The sequence below is a fragment of the Myodes glareolus genome, chromosome 1 (genome assembly GCF_982192425.1).
Source record: "Myodes glareolus chromosome 1, mMyoGla1.1, whole genome shotgun sequence".
In the NCBI taxonomy this organism is placed as follows: domain Eukaryota; kingdom Metazoa; phylum Chordata; class Mammalia; order Rodentia; family Cricetidae; genus Myodes; species Myodes glareolus.
The window spans coordinates 76,417,371-76,439,179 of NC_142026.1; the positions used below are offsets into that span (position 1 = coordinate 76,417,371).

The following is a 21,809-nucleotide window of genomic DNA, read 5'->3' on the forward strand; positions in this document are numbered from 1 at the left end:
TCCTTCAAACTTTTTCTCAGGAAGTGACTGATCTGGGAGTGTGACTATGTTGATACTGGAGATAGTTTTCTCTTTATTTAGTTAAAAATAACACCTTCCCTTGCCTTCTTTTTCTATCAGTATTGAGGTAATCCTTTTCCTGAGCTGTGAGTTTGTGAGACTATCATTTAAAACTTCACTCTTACCTCATGATGGCATATGAAGAACATAGTGCTGAGTTGTTCATGCATTATGGACTCCTATCTCAAGGTTGCATCACGTTTTTGAGGCTATCCTTCCTCTAAATCTCATTCCATGAGGGTAACTATTATTACCTGCCTTTAATTACACAACCACTGAAAATACTCTACATACACATTTCACACAATGCTTAATAAAAGGCTAGAGTCAGGGATGAATGTGATGCTCCCCTTCAGTAACACATGTAGATTAATGCTGGAAACCTTGGAATGAAGAAATACTTTATGTGACAATTGATCAATATATATGGCTGTGAGCATGCAGCCAGAGGCAACCCATCCAGTCCATCAGAAGAGGCTGATGAATAAATGGTACAATCAAAAGAATGTGTGAATGTCTTTTTCCTAACCCCTTCAGACTGAAAAGCTCTTAGCTTCACCAGTGACATATCTACCCCCCGAACACTGAGCTGCCTAGAGGCTGGTCCCCGAAGCAGCAAGACCATTGAAAATATATTTTCCTATATCTTAGGCAAGCCCTGTGAAATGGTCTTTTAATTCCAAAGGAGTCATGGCCTACAGGTTGAGAACTGCTACTCTAATATCAAATTCCTGTTTATAAGTTCAGAGGAACAAGTAGTGAGTTAAGCACATGTTTATGAGACATATTTAGTAGGAAGATGCAACATGCATATGCATCTACTCATCCTAACTGGAAACGGAAAACACAATCAAGTCCAACCTTTTTAATCAAAGAGTTTTATTGGAATTGCTTACAGAAGTATGGGGAAGCAGTTAATTACCAGAGCATGAGAGACTCAAACACAGTTCCAATGATGAAACTCAAAACCTGCATGTGATACAGCTTATGCATAATGCACACCTGGAGCACGCTACACATCAGTAGGCAAACCTACATGTTAAAGAGCATCCTATCTTAATGACTAAAATCCTCTTCAAAGGGACATGACTTCCCTGAGTTTCTTCATTTGAGTTAAGAACACTGAATCCTATCAGTTTCAGGGATGTATTAAAGTTGTTTTAAGTGGTGTATTTCCTGCCTTAATGAGCTTCGCTCCAGAATGGATCATTCTGATCTCCAGAAATTTGTTACACAACTACATATAATTGACATTTTTCCATTTGGTCTTTATTATGAAACATTTGAGGTTGAACAAGTAAAAGGTTTTGATGAAACTTGTTCTACATTTTCCCATATTTCTCTGCATTAACTCTTGATGTTTTCTAAGGTTTGAAATTAACTTAAAGGTTTTCCCAAATATCTCATGTTCACAATGATTCTCTAGTGTGGAGTCTCAAGTGTAGCTAAGAACAGACCTTGGTTTAAGAACATCCCAAATGATTTCCCATGGTAACTTGTCTCACTGGTATAAATTTTCAGATGTTCTCTTAGACCTGAGAGGCTGGTAAAGACTTTTGCATATACATTACATTTTTAAGTTTTCTCTACCATATGAATACTATGATCTGTTCTCAGGATGATTTTATAGATAAAAGGATTCTCATATTCACTACTATGGTGGTTTGAATAGGAATGGCCCCAATGTGAATGACTGGCCCACAAGGAATGGCTCTCTTAGGAGGGACAGCCTTCTTTGAGTAGGGGTAAACTTGTTGGAAGAAGTGTGTCACTGTCAAGGTAGGCAGGCAATGAAGTCTCACATATGCTCAAGCCACACCTAGTACACAGCTCACTTCCTGCTACCCAAGGATCATGCCATGGACATCTCAGTTCATTCTTTTGCACTATGTCTGCATGCATGTCACTATATTTCCCACCCTGACATTGATGGACTAAATCTCTGAAATTGTAAGCCAGCCCCAGTTAAAAGTTTTTCTTTAAGAGAACTGCCAAGGTCATGGTGTCTCTTAGAGCAATAAAAGCCTAATGAAGACAACTATACTTGCAAGGTATATTCCTGAATGAATTCTCTAATATACTCTAAAAAAATGAGCAAACAGTAAAGGATTTCTCACATTCACTGCATTTATAATATTTCTCTTTAGTATCTATTCTGATGTGTTCAAGTTGTTTTCCTGTCAACAAAGCAGTTACACCTGACCATAGTTCCATGGGTCTGGATTAAATACACTGTTGCTTGGACTGTGGTTTGGTGGGATTTCTGACTTTTCTAGTACTGGCTGTGGCATAGCAAACATATGTAGCTTTTACCTAAGTCTCTTTTGTTCTATTTACCAATAAAGGCTCAGGATTCAGATATTGGGATGAAAACATGTGTCAGAGGAGGCTGCTTGTTTGTTCCCAGCTGCTCATCCCCGAAATAACCACAGAAAGACTGTATTAATTAAATCACTAAATGGTCTATTAGCTCTAGCTTCTTATTGGCTATTTATACATCTTAATTTAAGCAATTTCTATTAATCTGCATATCGCCACGTGGCAGTGGCTTACTGGCAAGGTTATGGCTTGTCTGTTCTCCCAGCATTCAGTTTAGTTTTCCCTGCCTACCTCTATTCTGCCCTACCAGGCCCAAGAGAGATAATTTATTCATTAACCAATAAAAACAATGCATGTTCAGAAGGACTTCCCACACCAAACATGCTGGTTCAGAGAGGCCTAGAGACTCAGCAAGAGAGTGTCTCCCCAGCCATCTCAAACTAAAAAGACTGTGAAATTTCAAATTGCTCATCTATTCCTTATTGTTCATCCCTGCATCTTACTTTCACTTGCTAATTCCTGTTAAATAGTTCTAGGTTTCAGTCCCTGATCCAATATTAATAATAAACTTGGGCTTCACAGTGTAATCAAATATCCCAGAACATATTCTAAGAGTTGAACCAACAGTAAAGGATTTCTCACATTTGCTACATTTCTAAAGTTTCTCTAATGTATGTAGTCTCTGATGACCTCTAAGATTTGCTTTTCTGGTAAAGGATTTGTTACACTCACTACATTTGTAAGGTTTCTCTCCTGTATGAGTTCTCTGGTGAGTCATAAGTTGGACTTTCTGGGCAAAGGATTTGTCGCAATCACTACATTTATAAGGTTTCTCTCCTGTGTGGATTCTCTGATGAGTTCTAAGACCGTCTTTTGTGGTAAAGGATTTGTCACATTCACTACATTTGAAAGGTTTCTCACCTGTATGAGTTTTCAGATGTGTTCTAAGATTTGAGCCATATGAAAACGATTTGTCACATTCACTACATTGGTAAGGTTTCTCATCTGAATGACTTTTCAGATGTGTTTTAAGATTTGAGCTACTTGAAAAGGATTTACCACATTCACTACATTTGTAAGGTTTCTCCCCTGTGTGAAGTCTCTGATGAGTTCTAAGACTGCTTTTTGTGGTAAAGAATTTGTCACATTCACTACACTTGTAAGGTTTTGCACCTATATGACTTTTCAGATGATTTCTAAGACTTGGGCTACCTCTAAAAGATTTGCCACATTCACTACATTTGTAAGGTTTCTCTCCTGTGTGGAGTCTCTGATGAATTCTAAGATAGTCTTTTGAGGTAAATGATTTCTCACATACATTGCATTTGTAAGGTTTCTCTCCTGTGTGGATTCTCTGATGAGTTCTAAGATTGTCTTTTGTGGTAAAGGATTTTTCACATTCGCTACATTTGTAAGGTTTCTCACCTCTATGTCTTTTCATATGATTTCTAAGATTGGGGTCACTTCTAAAAGATTTGCCACATTCATTACATTTGTATGGTTTCTCTCCTGTGTGGATTCTCTGATGAATTCTAAGATTTTGTTTTGCGGAAAATGATTTGTCACATTCACTACATTTGTAAGGTTTCCCTCGAATGTGGATCCTGTAATGTCTTTCAAAGTCTGATGTATGACAGAAGCACTTACCACATTCTGAACATTTGTAAGGTTTTTCCAGACAGTGGGTTTTGTAATGGACATTGAGTTGTGAAAAATGAAAAAAGGAATTACTACATTTTGTACATTTATAGGTTTTTTCTTTAGTATGGACTCTCTGGTGGCTAATGAGGCTTGAGTAAGTCTTGAAGAATTTTCCACATTTCCTGCAATGGTGTGGTTTCTTCCCATTATCACTTTGTTTCAATATAATTTCTCTATTAGAGTGAAAAGATGGACCATACTTTGTATTTTTCTGCTCTTCCTTTTTGTGAGTACTTTGATTTTGGCTAATGATGAAACACAAATTTAAACAACTTACATAGTCTTCATATTTGCCAAGTTCGTCTCCAGCAATTCCACTTTTGTGTCTATTGAGCATTGTGGTTTCAACACAGGCAGGTATGTGGTTACCAAAACTGTACTTGTAATTCTCTGCAGTATTCCTTGTATCATAAGGTATACATTGGCAGGGTTCATGAATCACTTGGCCAAGCTCATAACATTTGTAAGATTTCTCTTGAATATTTTCATGATCATGGATAAAGGTCTTTGTGCCTTGGTGTAGGACCTTCTCACATTTATCACATAAATGATGTTTTTCTGAAAAATTAGTACAGTTATGGATAATAGCAATTAATGCACAAATAACAGATTCAATACCTGATGTTTTCTTAGGCATAAGAAAACATATAAACTGGTAACATTCAGAAACAGAAGTCTTAACCAAGGAATTTTCTGTTTCACCATCATTAAATGGATGCTCAAAGAATCTCCAATCTGATCTATATCAAATTATGGGGACCAATAATAGCATACTCATTTTTTTCCTTTTTTTTCATTTATTTGACATCCCAACGGCAGTTTCTCCCCCTCCCTCCTCTCCTGTTTCTTCTGTTCCCCTTCCCTCTGCCCTCCTATCAATTCTTCCTTAGTTTCTGTTCTGAAAATGGCAGGCCTCCCATGGATGTCAAGAAAGCATGGCATATTAAGTTGAGGTAGGACTAAGCTCCTTCCTTTATATTAAGGCTGGGCAAAGCAACCCACTATGAGGAATAAGTTCCCAATAGCAAGCCAAAAATCCAGGTAAAGGCAATGATGCTACTGCTAGGAGTTCCACAAATAGCCCAAGCTAAACAACTGTAATACATATGTAGACATCTTAGGTCAGTCTCATACATAGCCTTCTCATTCTTATCTAAACACTGTACTTTGAGCCCAGAAGACAAACAGGTGTTTGAGCAGTAAAGAACTTTGAGAAAGAAGCTTTGTGAAGGATCATATGAAGAATGTTTCCTTCTTTCTTATGTTTTTGAAACAGAGTCACACAGTACAGCTTTCATCAGCTAGAAACTCATAAAATAGGTCAGCAGGAAACTCAACATGTTCTCCTAATTCAGCCTCCAAAGTGCAAATATAAACTCATGCTGTCCCAGTATGAAACATAGCAACTCTACCTCAAAAAAACAAAACAAAAACATTCTTACAAGCAACAGCTCTTTCTCTAAAACCTTTTGCATTGCTTATAAGCAGAAATAGGTGGAGAGCTTAACCCAAAACAAAATTAAAATATTCTCATTATTTAGAGTACTGTAATATACTTCCTTGCTTTGAATATTCAATATTCTTTGAATATTTAAATTTTCTTTATATATTAGATAGGAGGGCTGAAAATATCACAGTGAATATAGCATTGGTTACTCTTCCAGAGAATACATAAAATTGACAGTGAAGCACCATTAAATAGTTATGTTGGTAACCAGAATTTCCCTCATTTCTGGGATTCTCTAGGTTCAGAGAGTTTACATAGATACAAAGTAGGTAAATAAAAAGAATGAATTAGTAATTCTATAAAAAGAACATTCTTACCCACAAAGAGTAGATTGTTGTAATTCTCCAACATCACATCCATGTACAAAGCTCTCTGAGCACAGTCTAGACATTCCCATTCTTCCTGTGAGAGGTCCACAGTCACATCCCTGAATGTTAACAGATCCTGCAATGAGAAATTACCCATTTACCATGCACTGCTTGACAAATTATTTCTTGGTTAAAAAAGACCTACAGATTTAGAGACATGTAATATATATAATATAGATTATTATATATATAATAATAATAATATATATGATGAGTCATGGCAATTTTTAAAGGACAAGAGTTTTCTAGAAGTTCTATATTGCTACTTTCAGAGACAATATATAGACTGATGTAGTACACTGCTTATATCTATATCCATTAGGTCTCTCACCAACATGAACTTACTGATGATTTTTAAGATCTGAACAATTTGTCTTGAGTTTACAATCTATAATTTCTTAAAGTTCTTGAAAATGAGCTTTGATTCTCAGCACACTTAGGGCAATACAAAACATAACTTAATTTCAGATCCTTGAAATTCAATGTTCTCTGCTGAACCACAAATATTGGAGCCGCCACCAAAGACATACATGTCGAAACTTTGCCGGTAAGCCACAGTGATGTGGTGATACACAGCTTAAAGAAGATGGGTTAGTTTAGGATATAAGAGTTAGCCAGAAATACACTTAATCTATTGGCCAAACAGTATTGCAAATAATACAGTTTCTGTGTGGTTATTTTGTGTCTGAGCAGCTGGGCACAAACAAGCAGCCTTCTACTGTATGTATGTATGTATGTATGTATGTATGCATGTATGTATGTATAATTGTAATTTTATTTTTTAAAAAAATACTTTATCAAATATTTATTGTCTTGATTGTATTTCCAATCTCTGTGAACATTTTGATGTAAAAATCTTGCAATTAGCAAACTTTTAGGGAATGTAACATATATATCTGAGGTCTAGAGGCATGAATGTATGTTTATGAAAAATGTGTTGATATTAAACAGAATCCCAATGTCACATTTTGGATATTAAATTTATAATAAGCAAAAGTATGCTTCCAAATTATACAACTGTCGACATTGCTTGAATATGGACACTAGATCAATCCTGTCTGAAGCTGGGTTCACATGACTGTATTCTAAAATGCTCAGTTCAGAGCCTGAGGCCTAGGAACACTGCTTTACCCTTTGTAGAACAAACAGGTAGACTGTGGAATGTAGAGTTCATTTGTCTTTTAGGTCATTATTTTCTCAAGAGTAAGGGGTAAAAAAATCATTGTATATCTCCAACATTCCAAACAACATATAAAATAAAATAATTTGTAAAGTTATTTTATGAGACATATTTATAACAACGAAATAAACAGAAAATGCAGAATTAGATAATATTAATGCCATTTAAATTTTCTAGAAGTTGCAACAATACTGATAATAGCAATTTCATTAATTCCATGTTATGTCACTACAGAATTAGAAATATATATGTGAATAAATAGCATATGTGACAAAGCATTCAGACGAAGTATAAACATTTTGTTATCTAAACAAATGTATTAAAAGAATGGAGAAATAGTCTAACTTTATTAATTTTGAATACATTATTGCAAATACGATTGACTCAAATGATGAAAATTTACACCTCTTAATTTCAACTTTATTCTTTTCTATATTTATATATATTCTTATATATATATAAGTATATATACTTATATATAGAATATATATTATATTCTGTATACTTATATAGAGAGAATATATATTATATTCTATAAAATTCTAGATGAATTTTAATTCATTCATATAATAGGATTTTATCATAGATAAGTATTATTTTTCAAAAACTAGAATACAAAGGGTCATATACTGTCACAAGTATGTACCTGAAATGTTAATCCAGAGCCTGAAGACATGGCTCAGAGGTAAAAGATACTTTCTGCTCCTGCAGAAAAACCTATTTTAATTCTTTCTAAACACATGGCAACTACCTACAATGTCTTACTTCATGGATCCAGGGGCATAATTCATCATATAGTGTACATAAACATATGCAGAAAACCCTCATATACTTAAATAAAATATTACTATAAAGAAAGAAATAGAAACATTAAGATCAGTCTTCAGAATTGTCTCCCTATGTAATACAAATCTCCAGGGGGAGAAAAAAAACAAAACATAGGTTGGAGAGGGTCTTCTTTGACCAAAAGAAAAGAACAGAGTAAAGTCATTAAAAGAGACAGTCATTTATGCTTCAAAATTGATGCCTTATGTGAAGCACACAATCAGTCCTCTATAGAAAATTCTTACTTTAATATATTCTACATGATGACATACAAAAGGTGGAGACAGAAGTACTCATGCCCCTTCTGAAAAATGCAATAGAAGATAGAGAAAATAAGATTTTTCTTAAGAGAATTAACAGTTGAACTTTGAAAAGAATTTTTCCTGAGATAAGTAAATTTTAGGTGTCAACACACATCACTGTGTGACATAATATGGCAAAAAGACAACCCAGAATACTATAACCTTCATCTCTTCACAGACATATCAACTTTCTGGTAAGAGTAAGCCATATATTACTTCTATCATCTACATTCCCTATGGTGCTAAAATATTTACTATTAAGATACAAGACAATGAGTCTCTTCTAGCCCTACTTTCCTGTAAGTTGCTCAGTGATATCAGTAAAAAGGTCCATGTAATGGCATGTCCATGTTTATAAGTCTGTTCCTGGAAAACTGACAATTACAGATATACAACTATGTGGCACATGAGACCATCCTTCCTAATATAAAAGGATACAAGTCCATTCTATGTGGAAAATGGCCTTCAATATATTTCTTTGAGTGTCATTTACAATAGCTTATGTTTTAGAACTTCAAGTTTTAAGTCCATGGAAATTCATGGCCTCACAGTATAAAACCAAGTGAAAATTTAATGGCACCAGTCTCTGCTATACAGTTAAAATATATAAAGACATAAACTTGAATGTAAAAGAAGAAAAAGACAAATAAATTAGGCAAAAGGAACACTTTTGATAACACTGACACTGATGGGGAATTTAGAAATTAAATGGTTTCAATAATAAAAACAATTTTCAAAGATATGTGAACATGATACTGACCTGGGGAGCATTTACCACAGATGCATTCATTCTTCTTGTTGCTCTTCAGAGATTCTCTCTCAGAAAACAAAGACTGGAATTCTTGTTGAAATTTCCATCAAGGTGTCAAAAATATAAAACTAAAATTAACACAACTATATTAAGGTCAATGCCAAACCACATAAAAAAGACTGAAAAAAACCAAAATGATACCAAAAATTTTGTCAACATTCCTACAGAGAGGAAAGCATGAAAGGATATATTTAGAGTGAAGAAAGAAAATGGCTATGAGCCTGATCATTGCAACCAGAAACATGGGCTCTTAAAATTCATGGAGAAGGAAAGGCATATGAAGAAAGTTATAAATGACAGAGGTCATCCATTCAAAATGCACTGTAGATCATAATTAGAAAGAAAGATAATGACAATCAGAGATTTTAGGCATAAAAATACTCAGAAAATAAGATATTTTACAAAAGTAATATATGAATAAGAAAGCTGGGGAGTCAGATTATTTTCAATGCAGATATCAGCAAAATACCATTTTTAACTAGAAGGAAGAAAATTACTATCCCTAATTTTACTCATAAAAATATTTTCTGAACAACCTGCTACTACAAAGGGAGGACCAAGAGTGGAACTCAGAAAAATAGCCTGCTACAATACAGAAAGGATCAAGAGGTGAATGACCAGCCACCCAGCAGGAAACCTGCTCTCTAGGCCCTCAATATGGGGATAAAACCCCGGGCCCCTCCCCCAACTACCTCAGCTTCTCAAGCCAGGCAGGAAGAGAGTTTCCTCCAGGTAGGCTATCCCAATAACCCACACTGTTGTAAAAAGAGCGGTGGGCTGTGTTCCCAGTGCCTGGCCACTCGGCTAGTTTACCTGAAATAATTACATGGAAATTGTATTCATTTAAACACTGCCTGGCCCATTAGTTCTAGCCCCTTATTGGCTAACTCTCACATATTGATTCAACCCATTTCTAATCATCTGTATCACCACTTGACTGTGGCTTACCGAAATGAGTCTAACCAGTGTCTGTCTTGGAGAGAAGAGTCATGGCGTCTGCCTGACTCTGCTTTCTTTCTTCCAGCATTCTGTTCAGTCTACTCCACCTATCTAAACTCTGCCTTATCAAAAAGCCAAGTCAGTTTCTTTATTTAACCAATGAAAGTAACACATAGACAGAAGACCCTCCTACACCACCATACCATCCACCAAACTCTGCAAACTATAAGCCCCATCCTGGACCCAAACTTGCCTATTCTCCTGCAACCTCAGTAAAACTGTGAAACACAGTTGCTAAAATACAGAGAGGACCAAGAGGTGAGTGACCAGCCACTTGGCAGGACATACCACTCACTAGGCCCTCCATAGTAGGGCACAACCCAGGGCCAATTCCCCTCCTGCCTCAGCTTCTCCAGTTAGCCAGAATGAGAATTTCCTACAGATAGGCTGCCCCAATACAGCCACATTCACCAGACCCTGCAAACTACAAGTCCCACTCCACACTAAAACCCTCCAATATGCCCCCAGGTGTCACAAGCTCAGAGGAATACTGAAACACAAGCAGCAACTACACAGAGAGGACCATGAGAGAAGACCAAAAGAAGAACTCTGAAGCATAAGCAGGAATTGCACAGAGTGGAGAAGAGAGCAAACCAGTAGAACAGACCAAGAGAGCAGGCTAAGAGAGACCTCAGTGCCTCCCTGAGAAACAGACATTGACAGTACAGAGCAGACCAAGAACAGTTCCAAAAGATGCTGACAGCCACTGCAAGGATTGAGCCAAGACATAAAGACACTGCTGGCATCAGCATCAATTGAAGAAAGACATGGATAAGTGACAATGCAAGAATTCATCCAACCTAAAAAACAACATGGTAACAACAGAACCCAGTGGTCATACAACAGGAAGACTTGATCATCCTAACCCAGAAAAAGAAGAAAATGATTTTATACATAACTTAATGAAGATGATGGAGATTTTTAAATAGAAACTGAAAAACTCTCTTAAAGATATGGTAGAAAAGACAAACAAAAGTTTGGTAAAAATTAATAAATTCCTCAAAGAAACCCAAGAGAACCAAGAAAAACCAAACAAGTAAAGCAAACAGTTCAAGACCTGAAGAATGAAATAGAGGCAATAAAGAAAACACAAACCAAGGGAATTCTGGATATGGAATATCTGGGTAAGCAAACAGGAACTATAGAGGCAAGTATAGCAAGCAGAATACAAGGGACGGAAGAAAGAATCTCAGGTGTTAAAGATGTTATAAAGGAAATTGATTCCTTGGTCAAAGAAAGCATTAAATCCAACAAATTCTTAACACAAAACATCCAGGAAATCTAGAACATGATGACGACAAAACCTAAGAATAATAGGGATAGTAGAAAGAGAACTGCAGTTTCAAGGCACAGAAAATATATTTTAAAAAAAGATAAAAACTTTTCCAATTTAAAGAAGGATATCCCTATGAAGGTACAAGAAACTTACAGAAGGCCAGATAGATTGGATAAATATTAAAATAAAAATAAAAAACACATCCCCTCGCCATTTAATAATCAAAATACAAAACATACAGAATAAGGAAAGAATGTTAAGAGCTACAAAGGAAAGAGGTCAAATGGCATATAAAGGCAGACCAATCAAAACTATACCAACTTCTCAATGGAAACCATGAAAATCAGAAGGTCCTGGACAGGTGTACTACAGACACAAAGAGATCACGGATGCAAGCCCAACTATTATACCTAGCAAAGCTTTCAATCACCATCGATATATAAACAAAACACTGCATGACAAAAGAAGATTTAAACAATGCCTATCGAGAAATTTAAACCTACAGAAAGTACTAGAAGGAAAATCCCAATCCAAGGAAGCTAACTGCACCCACAAAAACACTGGGAACAAGTAACCTCACACCAGCAAATCCCCCCAAAAAGGGAAACACACATATAGTACCACTAAAAGATAACAGGCATTAACAACCACTGATCATTGATATCTCTTAATATCAATGGACTCAATTCACCTATAAAAAGACACAGGCTAAGAGAAAGAATATATAAACAGGATCCAGCCTTCTGCTGAATACAAAAAACACACCTCAATCTCAAAGACCGACATTACCTCAGAACAAAGACTTGGAAAAAATTTTACAATCTAATGGACCAAAGAAACAAGTGGGTGTAGCTATCCTAATATCTAACAAAATAGATTTCAAACTAAAATCAAGCAGAAGAGAGGGAGAAGGTCACCTTATACTCATAACAAGAACAATCCATCAAGATGTAGTCTCAATCCTGAACATCTAAGCACACAGATTATTAGAAATGAGTTAAATCAAGATGTGAGAGTTAGCTAATAAGAGGCTAAAAATAATGGGTCAGGCAATGTTTAAATGAATACAGTTTCTGTGTAATGATATCAGGGCTAAGCTAGCTGGGTGGCGGGACACAGCCCGCCACTCATCCTACAACACGTTCTCATTCAGACATGTGAAGAAATATAAAAGGATATTTGTGCTCTGTAAAGATTCTAAGTAGTTTGTACCCAGATCACACAAGCATTTTTTATGTAAACGGAGAAAATGTTCCTAAGATTTAAGAAATTATGAGAAAATTATGAGAGCAGGATCAAACCCAATGGTAATTTCAAAACATAAAAATTATAGCAATGCAAACTGTGGAGTGTTGAAGACAGACAACAAGAGCATATCAAGACGTAGACAATGTAGAGTCTAATACTTGGCAGAGATATTAAGCAAATCTTATCAAAATCCTGCTGGAAATTAACTCTATATATAGACACGAAACCTGAAGGAGTGCAAAAATGCTATAAAACCCTGCATTAAGGACAAAGAGGCTTCAATGGCTCTAACTAACCACTGTATTAAAATTACAGTAATGAAACCACATAATGTTGGTATAAAAACATAATCAGTGATGAAAATAGAGGAAGGGCGGCATCATTCTCATGCAAAGAAAATAAATTTAACTCTAAGGATTAGTACTTAATAAAGAGCATCAAACACCTACAATTAGACAATCCTGAAATTATTCTCAGTGGAATTCTCTAGAATCATTTCTAATAAAATAAATATTAAATAATAATAGTAATTAAAATAATAAATAGAATGAGGTAAATCCAATCTCATGTCCTCCTTCTACTGTCACTTGAGCCCTTTCCATCTTTTCACGCCTTCCTCAATTGCTGTGACATACCTGGATCCTCTCTCTTCACATCCAGGGCTCTTTGTTCTGACTTACAGGTGAGCAGGACTTATTGACAATGTGAGACCTGCATATGGGAAAAAGATTCTTCAGAAAGCACCTGGAACATTTCATGGAGCAACAACAAACGGTGTTAACTAACATATGATAAACATGAAGGAGAGAGGAAATAAAAAGAACACAGTCTCCTTCTCTTTGGATTTCACTTTATTCTCCGAGATGTGAGACTCATTCATACACATCTCACACATGTGCAGTTTTCTCAGAAACGCTGAGGAAGAGCAAGGGAGACTGCATGAAAACTATTCTCACCCTCAGAATCCATGCTGCTATACTTCTCCAATAGAAGATCTCTGCAAAAAGTCCTGTGAGCAGGGTCTAGGCATTCCCATGCCTCCTGCAAGAAGTCCACAGTCACAGAAATGAATGTCAACAAACCCTGAAACAAACAAACAAACAAAACAGTTTCGCCACGTGTATGCACATGGGCAGAGTGCTTTTCTTCAACCAAGGAGGTATATTTCTGATACAGGTGTGTAGTCATAATTATTCAAAAGATGCTTTCTAATTTTCTTTTAATCTAAAGTGACTTTGCTAACTATGAAACAGTATATCAGTGTGGTCTGATATACTCTAACAGTATAAGGTGTTTCACAAGAATACAGCATATGAGGACCTAAGATGTAACACAAGAACACAGCATATGAGGACGCAATTCTGAATGTTGTATTTACATCACACACTGCATATCTCTCACACAGAAAATTAATGGGGAGTAAAGGGTTTATAACCGTATCTGTGGCACTCCATAAAATACATGTTCTCTATAAAATATAATCATATGTGCATTGGTTCCTCGTGTGATTATTATCTATAAACATCTTTGGCTAGTCTAAAGAGCAAAGGATACTCTCTTGAATAAGCAAGTGGTAAAACAGGGGAGTTAGAAAGCATGGATGATTTTAAATTTCAGGAGCGTTGAAACGGCCACAATAGCAAAGAAAACCCTGTCTGCAAACAAAAAAAATAATGCAAGTGTTCTTCCAGATTATTCTAGGAATTATTTTATGAGAAAATAGTCTCATTTTATGGTTCATAAGGCAAGTGAAAAAAAATACCAATATCAATATTAAGACCTACTTCATAGGATCTCAAACTTACCGACAACGGAAAGATATCAACAACAAATTTTGAAAGCTGTCCTTCTCGGCTGCCTCAGCGAGCATACCCCTGCTCCCTTCCCACCTGGTTCCCAGCCCCGCAGCTCCTCTGACCTGGGAGGTTCCAGGGCCGCGGGGCAGCCGTTCCCCCACTGCGCAGCTGACTGCTGACTTTCCCAGGCCGCCCCGCGGCGACTGCGGCGACTGCGGCTCCGGGAAGTTTTCAAGTCCCCAGCCGGGTCTTCCTCGCCCAGTTCCGGACAAGGCGGCTTCCCAAATCCAACAGGGACTTAGCGGGAGCCCCTGTCCGTTCAGCCCGGTTCTTGGTGCGGCTCCTGCTGGCCCCGCCCACTACACCGCGCTTCCGGTTACGTGATTCCTCTACCACAAGCTCTATTCTTTTAGTTTTCCAAGTCACCTCACTCTTTCTTTACCCCTAAATTCCGCTAAAGACGCAGGTGTCCCCACTCTGTCGGGCACTCATCCCTCCACTGGGTATTAGGCTGCCCTGGACCTGCTCTGCACAGCCTCCCCACATGCTTACTGCCAGCCTAGATCAGAACTGGATCTAGGAGGACAGTGCACCCTGGTATCTGATCCCAACCCTGGGTTCTGAAACCTTCTGATACGTCGTCATTAAAAAGGCAGATGCATGTAGTTAGTACAACAAAAGTTGCATTTTATTTTGCTGGTTCCTTTATTTCTTTGATACAATTACCATTTACCATGATATATGACGCCGGGTTTTTATTATTAAGGCCAGTTAGATTTATGCTACAATAGAGGTGAAGCAAATGCTTTTTCAGATAGGTCTGTGAATATCCTGGCAACTACGAGACAAATGAAAGGAATTCTAATAAGCCCCGATCCATATTAAAGTTTACTGACAGGGGGAGAGGTATCCACAATAGAATTCTGAGAGCCTGTGTCCTGCTCCTCAGAAACACAGAAACTGATCACCCTTCCGGTCCAGTCTGTTTGTAGTTCCCAAAAGCACAGTGTATTCATAACTTCACCACATTGTCCCACAGGGTGTTCTGCAACTGATGGGAGTCTTCCAGGACCTGTAAAATTCCATCTCCATCTAAGGTCTGTTTTGTTTCTAAAAATGTAGGTCCAGGATATCCCTCTAGGAATTACCATCAGTCTCCTGTGATCTGGCTCTTACCAGGCTCTTCCAACAAATGCTGCTTCCAAGCCCACAAAGACTGCTTCAGTTGCCATCACCCTTCATATATGGTATTGTCCCTGCCCCACTGATTTGCATATGGCCTTCTAAGTCCATGCTCCCTTCCACATAGCTCCAGGCTGTTAGGGTACCTTCACTGACTTTAATCAGCCCTGCCACTTGCTTGCTACCACTGTAGACAAGAACTATGTTTATACATAATTACCAAGTAAAGAAAACAATGGTATGGGGTGGGGTGCAATATTGTGCATTGTGCACAAGTTTAAAATTTTACCATGATACTGGAAATCTGTAGCAACGTAGAATAATAATTTCAAGATCATCAAGCAGAGGTCTCTATCCATTGAGCACATAAAATTGATATCTCCAGAGTCTGTCCAGCCAGCTGCAAACCCAAATTGTTAAGGACCAGTCCAGAAACTGAACTCTCCAGGCCCAACATCCCTGATACAGCATCAACTGACAGAAATAGCTTTGAACATTTGGAAAGAAGAGCCAGAATTTATTCAAAATTGTACTAACTGTAGGAGCCAGCCATGATAAGCTAACTATGAGCAGATAACCCAAAGCAAATTCTTTACTTCCAACTGTTATCACCTGCAAAAGTAGGACTCAACCATGGATAAATTTAACAGGGGCCTAAATCTCAGTAGTTTACCCTGAAGCAATACCTGGTTGCAGGAAGAACCACAAGCTGAGATTACCCAAGTACCACCCAAAAACAGACCATCCAAAGAAAATGCCTAACACCAGCCAGCACACACTCACCTGGACACCCCTAGACAAATGTTAGCCAATCAGGGGTCCTGAACCTCAGAAACCCTTCACCCCCACCTTTACTACTATAAAAACCCAACTAAGTGAGCTCGGGACATTCCGTTTATTCCAATACGTTGGACATGCTGAGAGACCAAGTTTGCAAACTTGCATATGAAATGAATTATTAAAAATGCTGTAGGACCCCAGGTGGTGGCAGGCAGCAGAAACGCTGCAGGTCCCCAAGAGGTGGCTGCGGGCCATGTGGTGGCAGGCAGCAGGCCCTCAAAGCAACCAGTCCCAGGTAGGGACGGCTGCAGGCCCCATGCTGTGGCTGGTCCAGGGCAGGGAGACATGTGACAGCCAGCAAGAGACACAGACATGGATAGACACGCCATGCAGAGTGAGGTTGGATATTTATTCAGTGGGTTATGGGAGGAAAGGGGGATAAGAAGGAGAGCAGAGAGGCAGAGAGAGAGAGAAAGGAAGACAGAAGGGGGAAGGGGAGAAGTGGGGAGAGACAGAAGCTGCCTCTTTGAGAGGGAGATGGAAAAGAGAAGGAACTCAGGCTGGAAGCTGAAGAGCAGCCTGTCTCAGCAGATGGGGGAGGGAGTGGGCGTGGCTTGTCTCTTAAAGAGACAGAACAGATCATTACAGCATAAAATAAAGGCTTTTTTGCTTTTACCTACAGGATTCGGTCTCCTTGTTGGCTTTGAAGGGACTTCACAGATTTGGGCATAACACTAACCATGAGCTACCCTTTCAATAAACTCCAATGCTGAGAACATTAAAATTTGCCCAAATAATATTTTCCCATGGGATTAATAAGGCCACCTTCTTGTGTTGAAATCTATAAAAAATATGTAATGAAACTGACTTGTTTACCATAACAAACAGCTTTATCCAAAGTCCAAAATTTATAATTCTTCCTTTTTTTAAATCACTATTCTAACTTAATGGTTTGGAGTTGACTAAATACTTTCTTTTCTCGGTATGTCAAGTTGATTTTACAGCACATAGTTAGGAATTTCTAAACTATATATGAGCACAAATACATTGTGTCTTATTCATAGATTATCTCATTAAAGGTTCATAGTTTCATGATATTTCAATCTGAGGCTTCCCTATTTCCTATGTGTGGAGCCTTTATACTTTAACCAAGCACTACTATGAAATTAATCCTGGAACACTGAGCACAACCTTTTCTGTTTTTGTTGACTAGAATGCCTTACCTCTAATACAATGGTTCCAAGTTCCCTAATGCTGCAACCCTTTAAAGCAGTTCTTAGTATTCCTATGTGGGTGGATATTGTGGGGGCCAGCCATGATAAGCTAAATCTGGGCAGGTCACCCAAAGGAAATTCCCTACTTCCAACCATTATCATCTGCCAGAGTAGAACTCAGCCCTTGATAAATTTATTAAGAGGCCTGAGTCTCAGTTTACCCTGAAGCAATACCTGGTAGCAGGAAAGAACAACAAACTGAAATAACCCAACCCCCATCCAAGAGCAAACCATTCAAAGGAAATGCCTGGCATTCCAAGCACTGTAGATAGAAACAGCTACCAGGGCACATTCACCAGGACACCCAAGACAAATGTTAGCCAATCAGGGCTCCTGAACCTCAGAGACCCCTCACCCCCACCTTTACTACTATAAAAACGCAATTCTAAGTGAGCTCAGAGCTCTCCAGTTATCCAATACATTGGACATGGAGAGACCAAGTTTGCAAACTTGATTAAAATAAAGGCTCTTTGCTTTTACATACAGGACTCGGTTTCCTTGTTGCCTTGGGCGGAGACCTCACGGATTTGGGCATAACAGATATGATGTGGGCAGACCCACATGGAGACAGATAGAGGCACGGGGTCTCAGTGACTAAAACCACTGAAAGTATGTGTTTTCCTATCTTGTAGGCAACCATTGTGAAAAAGATCTTTAATCACAAAGTGATCACAACCCACAGGTTGAAAACTTCTCCTCTATTATCAGTTTTCTGTGTAAAAGTTGGGAGGAAAAATTTTTGGTTTCAGCACATGTTTTATGAGACATATACATACATATGTAACACACATAGATATCTGCTCATCCCAGCTGGAAACTAAAAACAGAATCAAATGCAACTTGCTTACAGGAATATAGAGAAGCAGTTGATCACTGGAGTACGAGGGACTTAAAAACAGTTGTTACCATGAAACTTGAAAACAGCACGTGACACAGCTAATGAATAATGCACACCTACCGGCATATCTACAAGTTAAAGAGCATTCAATCTTGGTGGCTCAGATCCCCTTCTTAGCAGCATGATTTGCATGAGTTTCTTCATTTGAGTTAAGCATACAGAATCTTGTCTGTTTCAGGGATTTCTTGAAGCTGTTTTGAGTGGTGTATTTTGTTAATCACCTTCTTTTCCATGGGTCATTTCAGTCTCCACGAAACTGTTACACAATAGTATTATCTCAGGTTTCTCCATTTTGTCTTCATTATGAAGAATTCGAGGATAAACAAGTAAAAAGTCTGAATGAAAATTTCCTATATAGTCACATTTTCGGAATTTCTGTTAGCATAAACTCATTTTTTTCAAGATCTGAACATTATTTAAAGGCTTTCACACATTTCTCATGTTTATAATGATTCCCTAGTGTGGAGCCCTTAGTATCACTAGGGACAGAGCTTGGATAAAACACAGGTCACATTACTTGCTCTGGATACTTTTTCTCCCCAGTCTGTATTTTCAGATATTTTCTCATTCCTGGGAGGTGGGTAAGGACTTTTCCTAATACATTACATGTGTAAGGTTTCTTTCATGTATAATTTGTTTAATGTATTCTAAGGTTGGCTTTCTGAATAAAATATATCTAACATTCACTATATTTGTATGATTTCTCTCCTGAATGAATTCTCTGATGTTTTCTAAGAGATGAGTCAACAGAGAATGATTTCTTACATTTGCTACATTCATAAAATCTCTCATGTGTGTACTCGCTGATATTTTCTAAGAGCTGAGTCACTGATAAGGGATTTGTCTTATTTACTATATTTGTAAGGTTCCTCTCCTGTGTGAATTTGTTGATGTTTTCTTTGAGGTGAGGTAATGATAAAGGATCTGTCACACTCATTACATTTGTAAGATTTCTCACCTGAATACATTCACTGATGCTGTCTAAGATAGCCTTTCTTGGCAAAAGATTTGTCACACTCAGAATATATACAAAGTTTCTCACCTGTATGAAATCTTTGATGAATTCTAAGATGGTATTTCTGAGTAAAGGATTTGTCACATTCACAACATATGTAAGGTTTCTCTCCTGTATGTATTCTCTGATGTATCTTAAGGTATGAGGTATTCATAAATGTTTTGTCAGATTCACTACGTTTATAAGATTTATTTCCTGTTTGTATTCTCTGATGTATTCTAAGAGATGAGCCAAAGGTAAAGGATTTGTTCCTTTCAGTACATTTGTAGGGTTTCTATGTAGAATGAGATCTCTGATGTCTACTTAGGTTTGAGACCATCTTGAAGCATTTTCCACATTTCCTCCATTGGTGTGATTTCCTTCCACAATTGGTTTGTTTTAGCTTGAGTTTATGTTCAAAACCATACTCCATATTTTTGTGTTCTTTCCTTCCTGTGTGGATTCTTTGATGTTGACTAATCATGGAACACAAATTGAAACTGCTTACATAGTTGTTATATTTGCAAGGTTCTTCTCCAGTGTTCCCACTTTTATGTCTGTTTAGGTTTAGTGATTCAATATAGGCATTTCTGTGATTATCAAATCTGTACTTGTGACAGTTTTCTACAGTGTCACTTGTGTTGGGAAGTATATACTGGGAGGATTTGTGAATCACTTTGCCAAACACATGACATTTATAAGACTTCTCTTGGATATTTTATGATTGTGCAGAATATGCTTTGTGCTTTGATCTAAGATCTTCACATATTTATTACACATGAGGTAATTCTCTGAAAAATTAGAAAATCAGAAAATTCAGAGAATTCAGGGAATACTGTACAAGTAAAAAATTCAATAACTGATATTTTCTTAAATTTAATTAGACAAGTAAGTTATAAATTTTCAGGAATAGTAGACTTAGCAGAGGCCTTTTCTGTTGCACAACCATTAATTGGATGCTCAGAGGAACCCCCAATTTGATCTATACCAAACCACAGGGACCAATAATATTCTTCTCATTTTTATCTAAACAGTGTACCTTGCATAAGGTAGGCCAACAGTTGATAGAGCAATAATGAAAGGTCCTCTCTGAAGGGTCATATGAAAAATAGTTCTCTATTTTCTTATTCATGTTCTTGAGAGTTATACTGTGCAGTCATAGTCAGCTTGGAACTAACGCAGAATGACATGGAACACACCATATTCTCTTGCTTCATCCTTCCTACTGCTAGGATTAAAATCATGCTGTTCAAAGACTAAACATAGAGACCAGTTTTACACTGGTAGGCCTTCATTCCTCTCTCCTAGGTAAATGCAGAGATCTGCCTTCCTGCAATTATCTTTATCAGCAGGCATTTGGTCAGTGCTTAGGGACCAGGAAAGAGCATTTTATTTAAGATATTCACAGAACTCCAAGAACATAGAATTACTGCCCAAGCTGTTGCTTTGCTTTTTATCTCCCTCAAAAGATTCCTAACTCCTTATGCTCACTTTTACCTCAGTTTACTGATGATTTTAGTTCAGGAAATTTACAACTAATGTTTAACTCTCCAGGACAGCAGAAGAAATAATTAACTGCAACCCAGAGAAAGACCCACAACACCCCCAATTAGAATGACTGATAACAGCATAGCCCAGAACTGATAATTTAGACCCAAAACTTTGTGTCTTATTTGCTTAGAGCAGTAAGTCTAACTCCAGACCCAGGCCCATAGAAATTGCAGCTTCTAATATATGTGCTAATCAGATCAAGAGACATGGCCTCTCCCTAATTTTTATGTAGGTTGCTTGGTTACCAGATTCTATGCATGTTATAAGAGAAAAAAAATAGTGCACTGATTTAAAAAAATCTGCACCCTCTTCATAATTTTACTGAACAAAAACCTTTTATCTACCACCTAAAAATGTGCATTAACTTCCCCTCTAGGATCCTCTGATGATTTAATTCCTTTCTTAATTAACTTTCTCCATTAAGAAGTACACTAGACATGCGTTGATCTCTCTCTCTCTGTCTCTCTCTTTCTCTCTCTCTCTCTCTCTCTCTCTGTGTGTGTGTGTGTGTGTGTGTGTGTGTGTGTGTGTGAGAGAGAGAGAGAGAGAGAGAGAGAGAGAGAGAGAGAGAGAGAACTCTTATCTGATTTTTTATGGAACAAAAGAATTTCAGACCTGAAACCTGGAGGGCTGGGTTTTAAGGATATATATGGATATATATATGGGTTTTAAGGATATAGGTGACTGGAAACACTAGTAACAGATAAAACAAGAAGCAACAAGAGAGAACAAAGTAGA

The 21,809-nt window shown here is 37.5% G+C and overlaps 1 protein-coding gene across 1 annotated transcript; it reads right to left on the reverse strand.

Annotated features, from left to right (window-relative positions):
• Window positions 1-922: 922 nt before the first annotated feature.
• On the reverse strand, window positions 923-14,743 carry LOC125411813 (uncharacterized). The gene is made up of 6 exons (XM_048452187.3): window positions 14,515-14,743; window positions 13,553-13,679; window positions 13,232-13,307; window positions 9,023-9,141; window positions 5,905-6,031; window positions 923-4,638 (listed from the first exon to the last, which is right to left on the reverse strand). Exons 4-6 carry the CDS (start codon window positions 9,050-9,052, stop codon window positions 3,035-3,037), a joined length of 1,761 nt encoding a protein of 586 aa, XP_048308144.3. The 5' UTR covers window positions 9,053-9,141; window positions 13,232-13,307; window positions 13,553-13,679; window positions 14,515-14,743; the 3' UTR covers window positions 923-3,034.
• Between the last annotated feature and the right edge of the window lie 7,066 nt (window positions 14,744-21,809).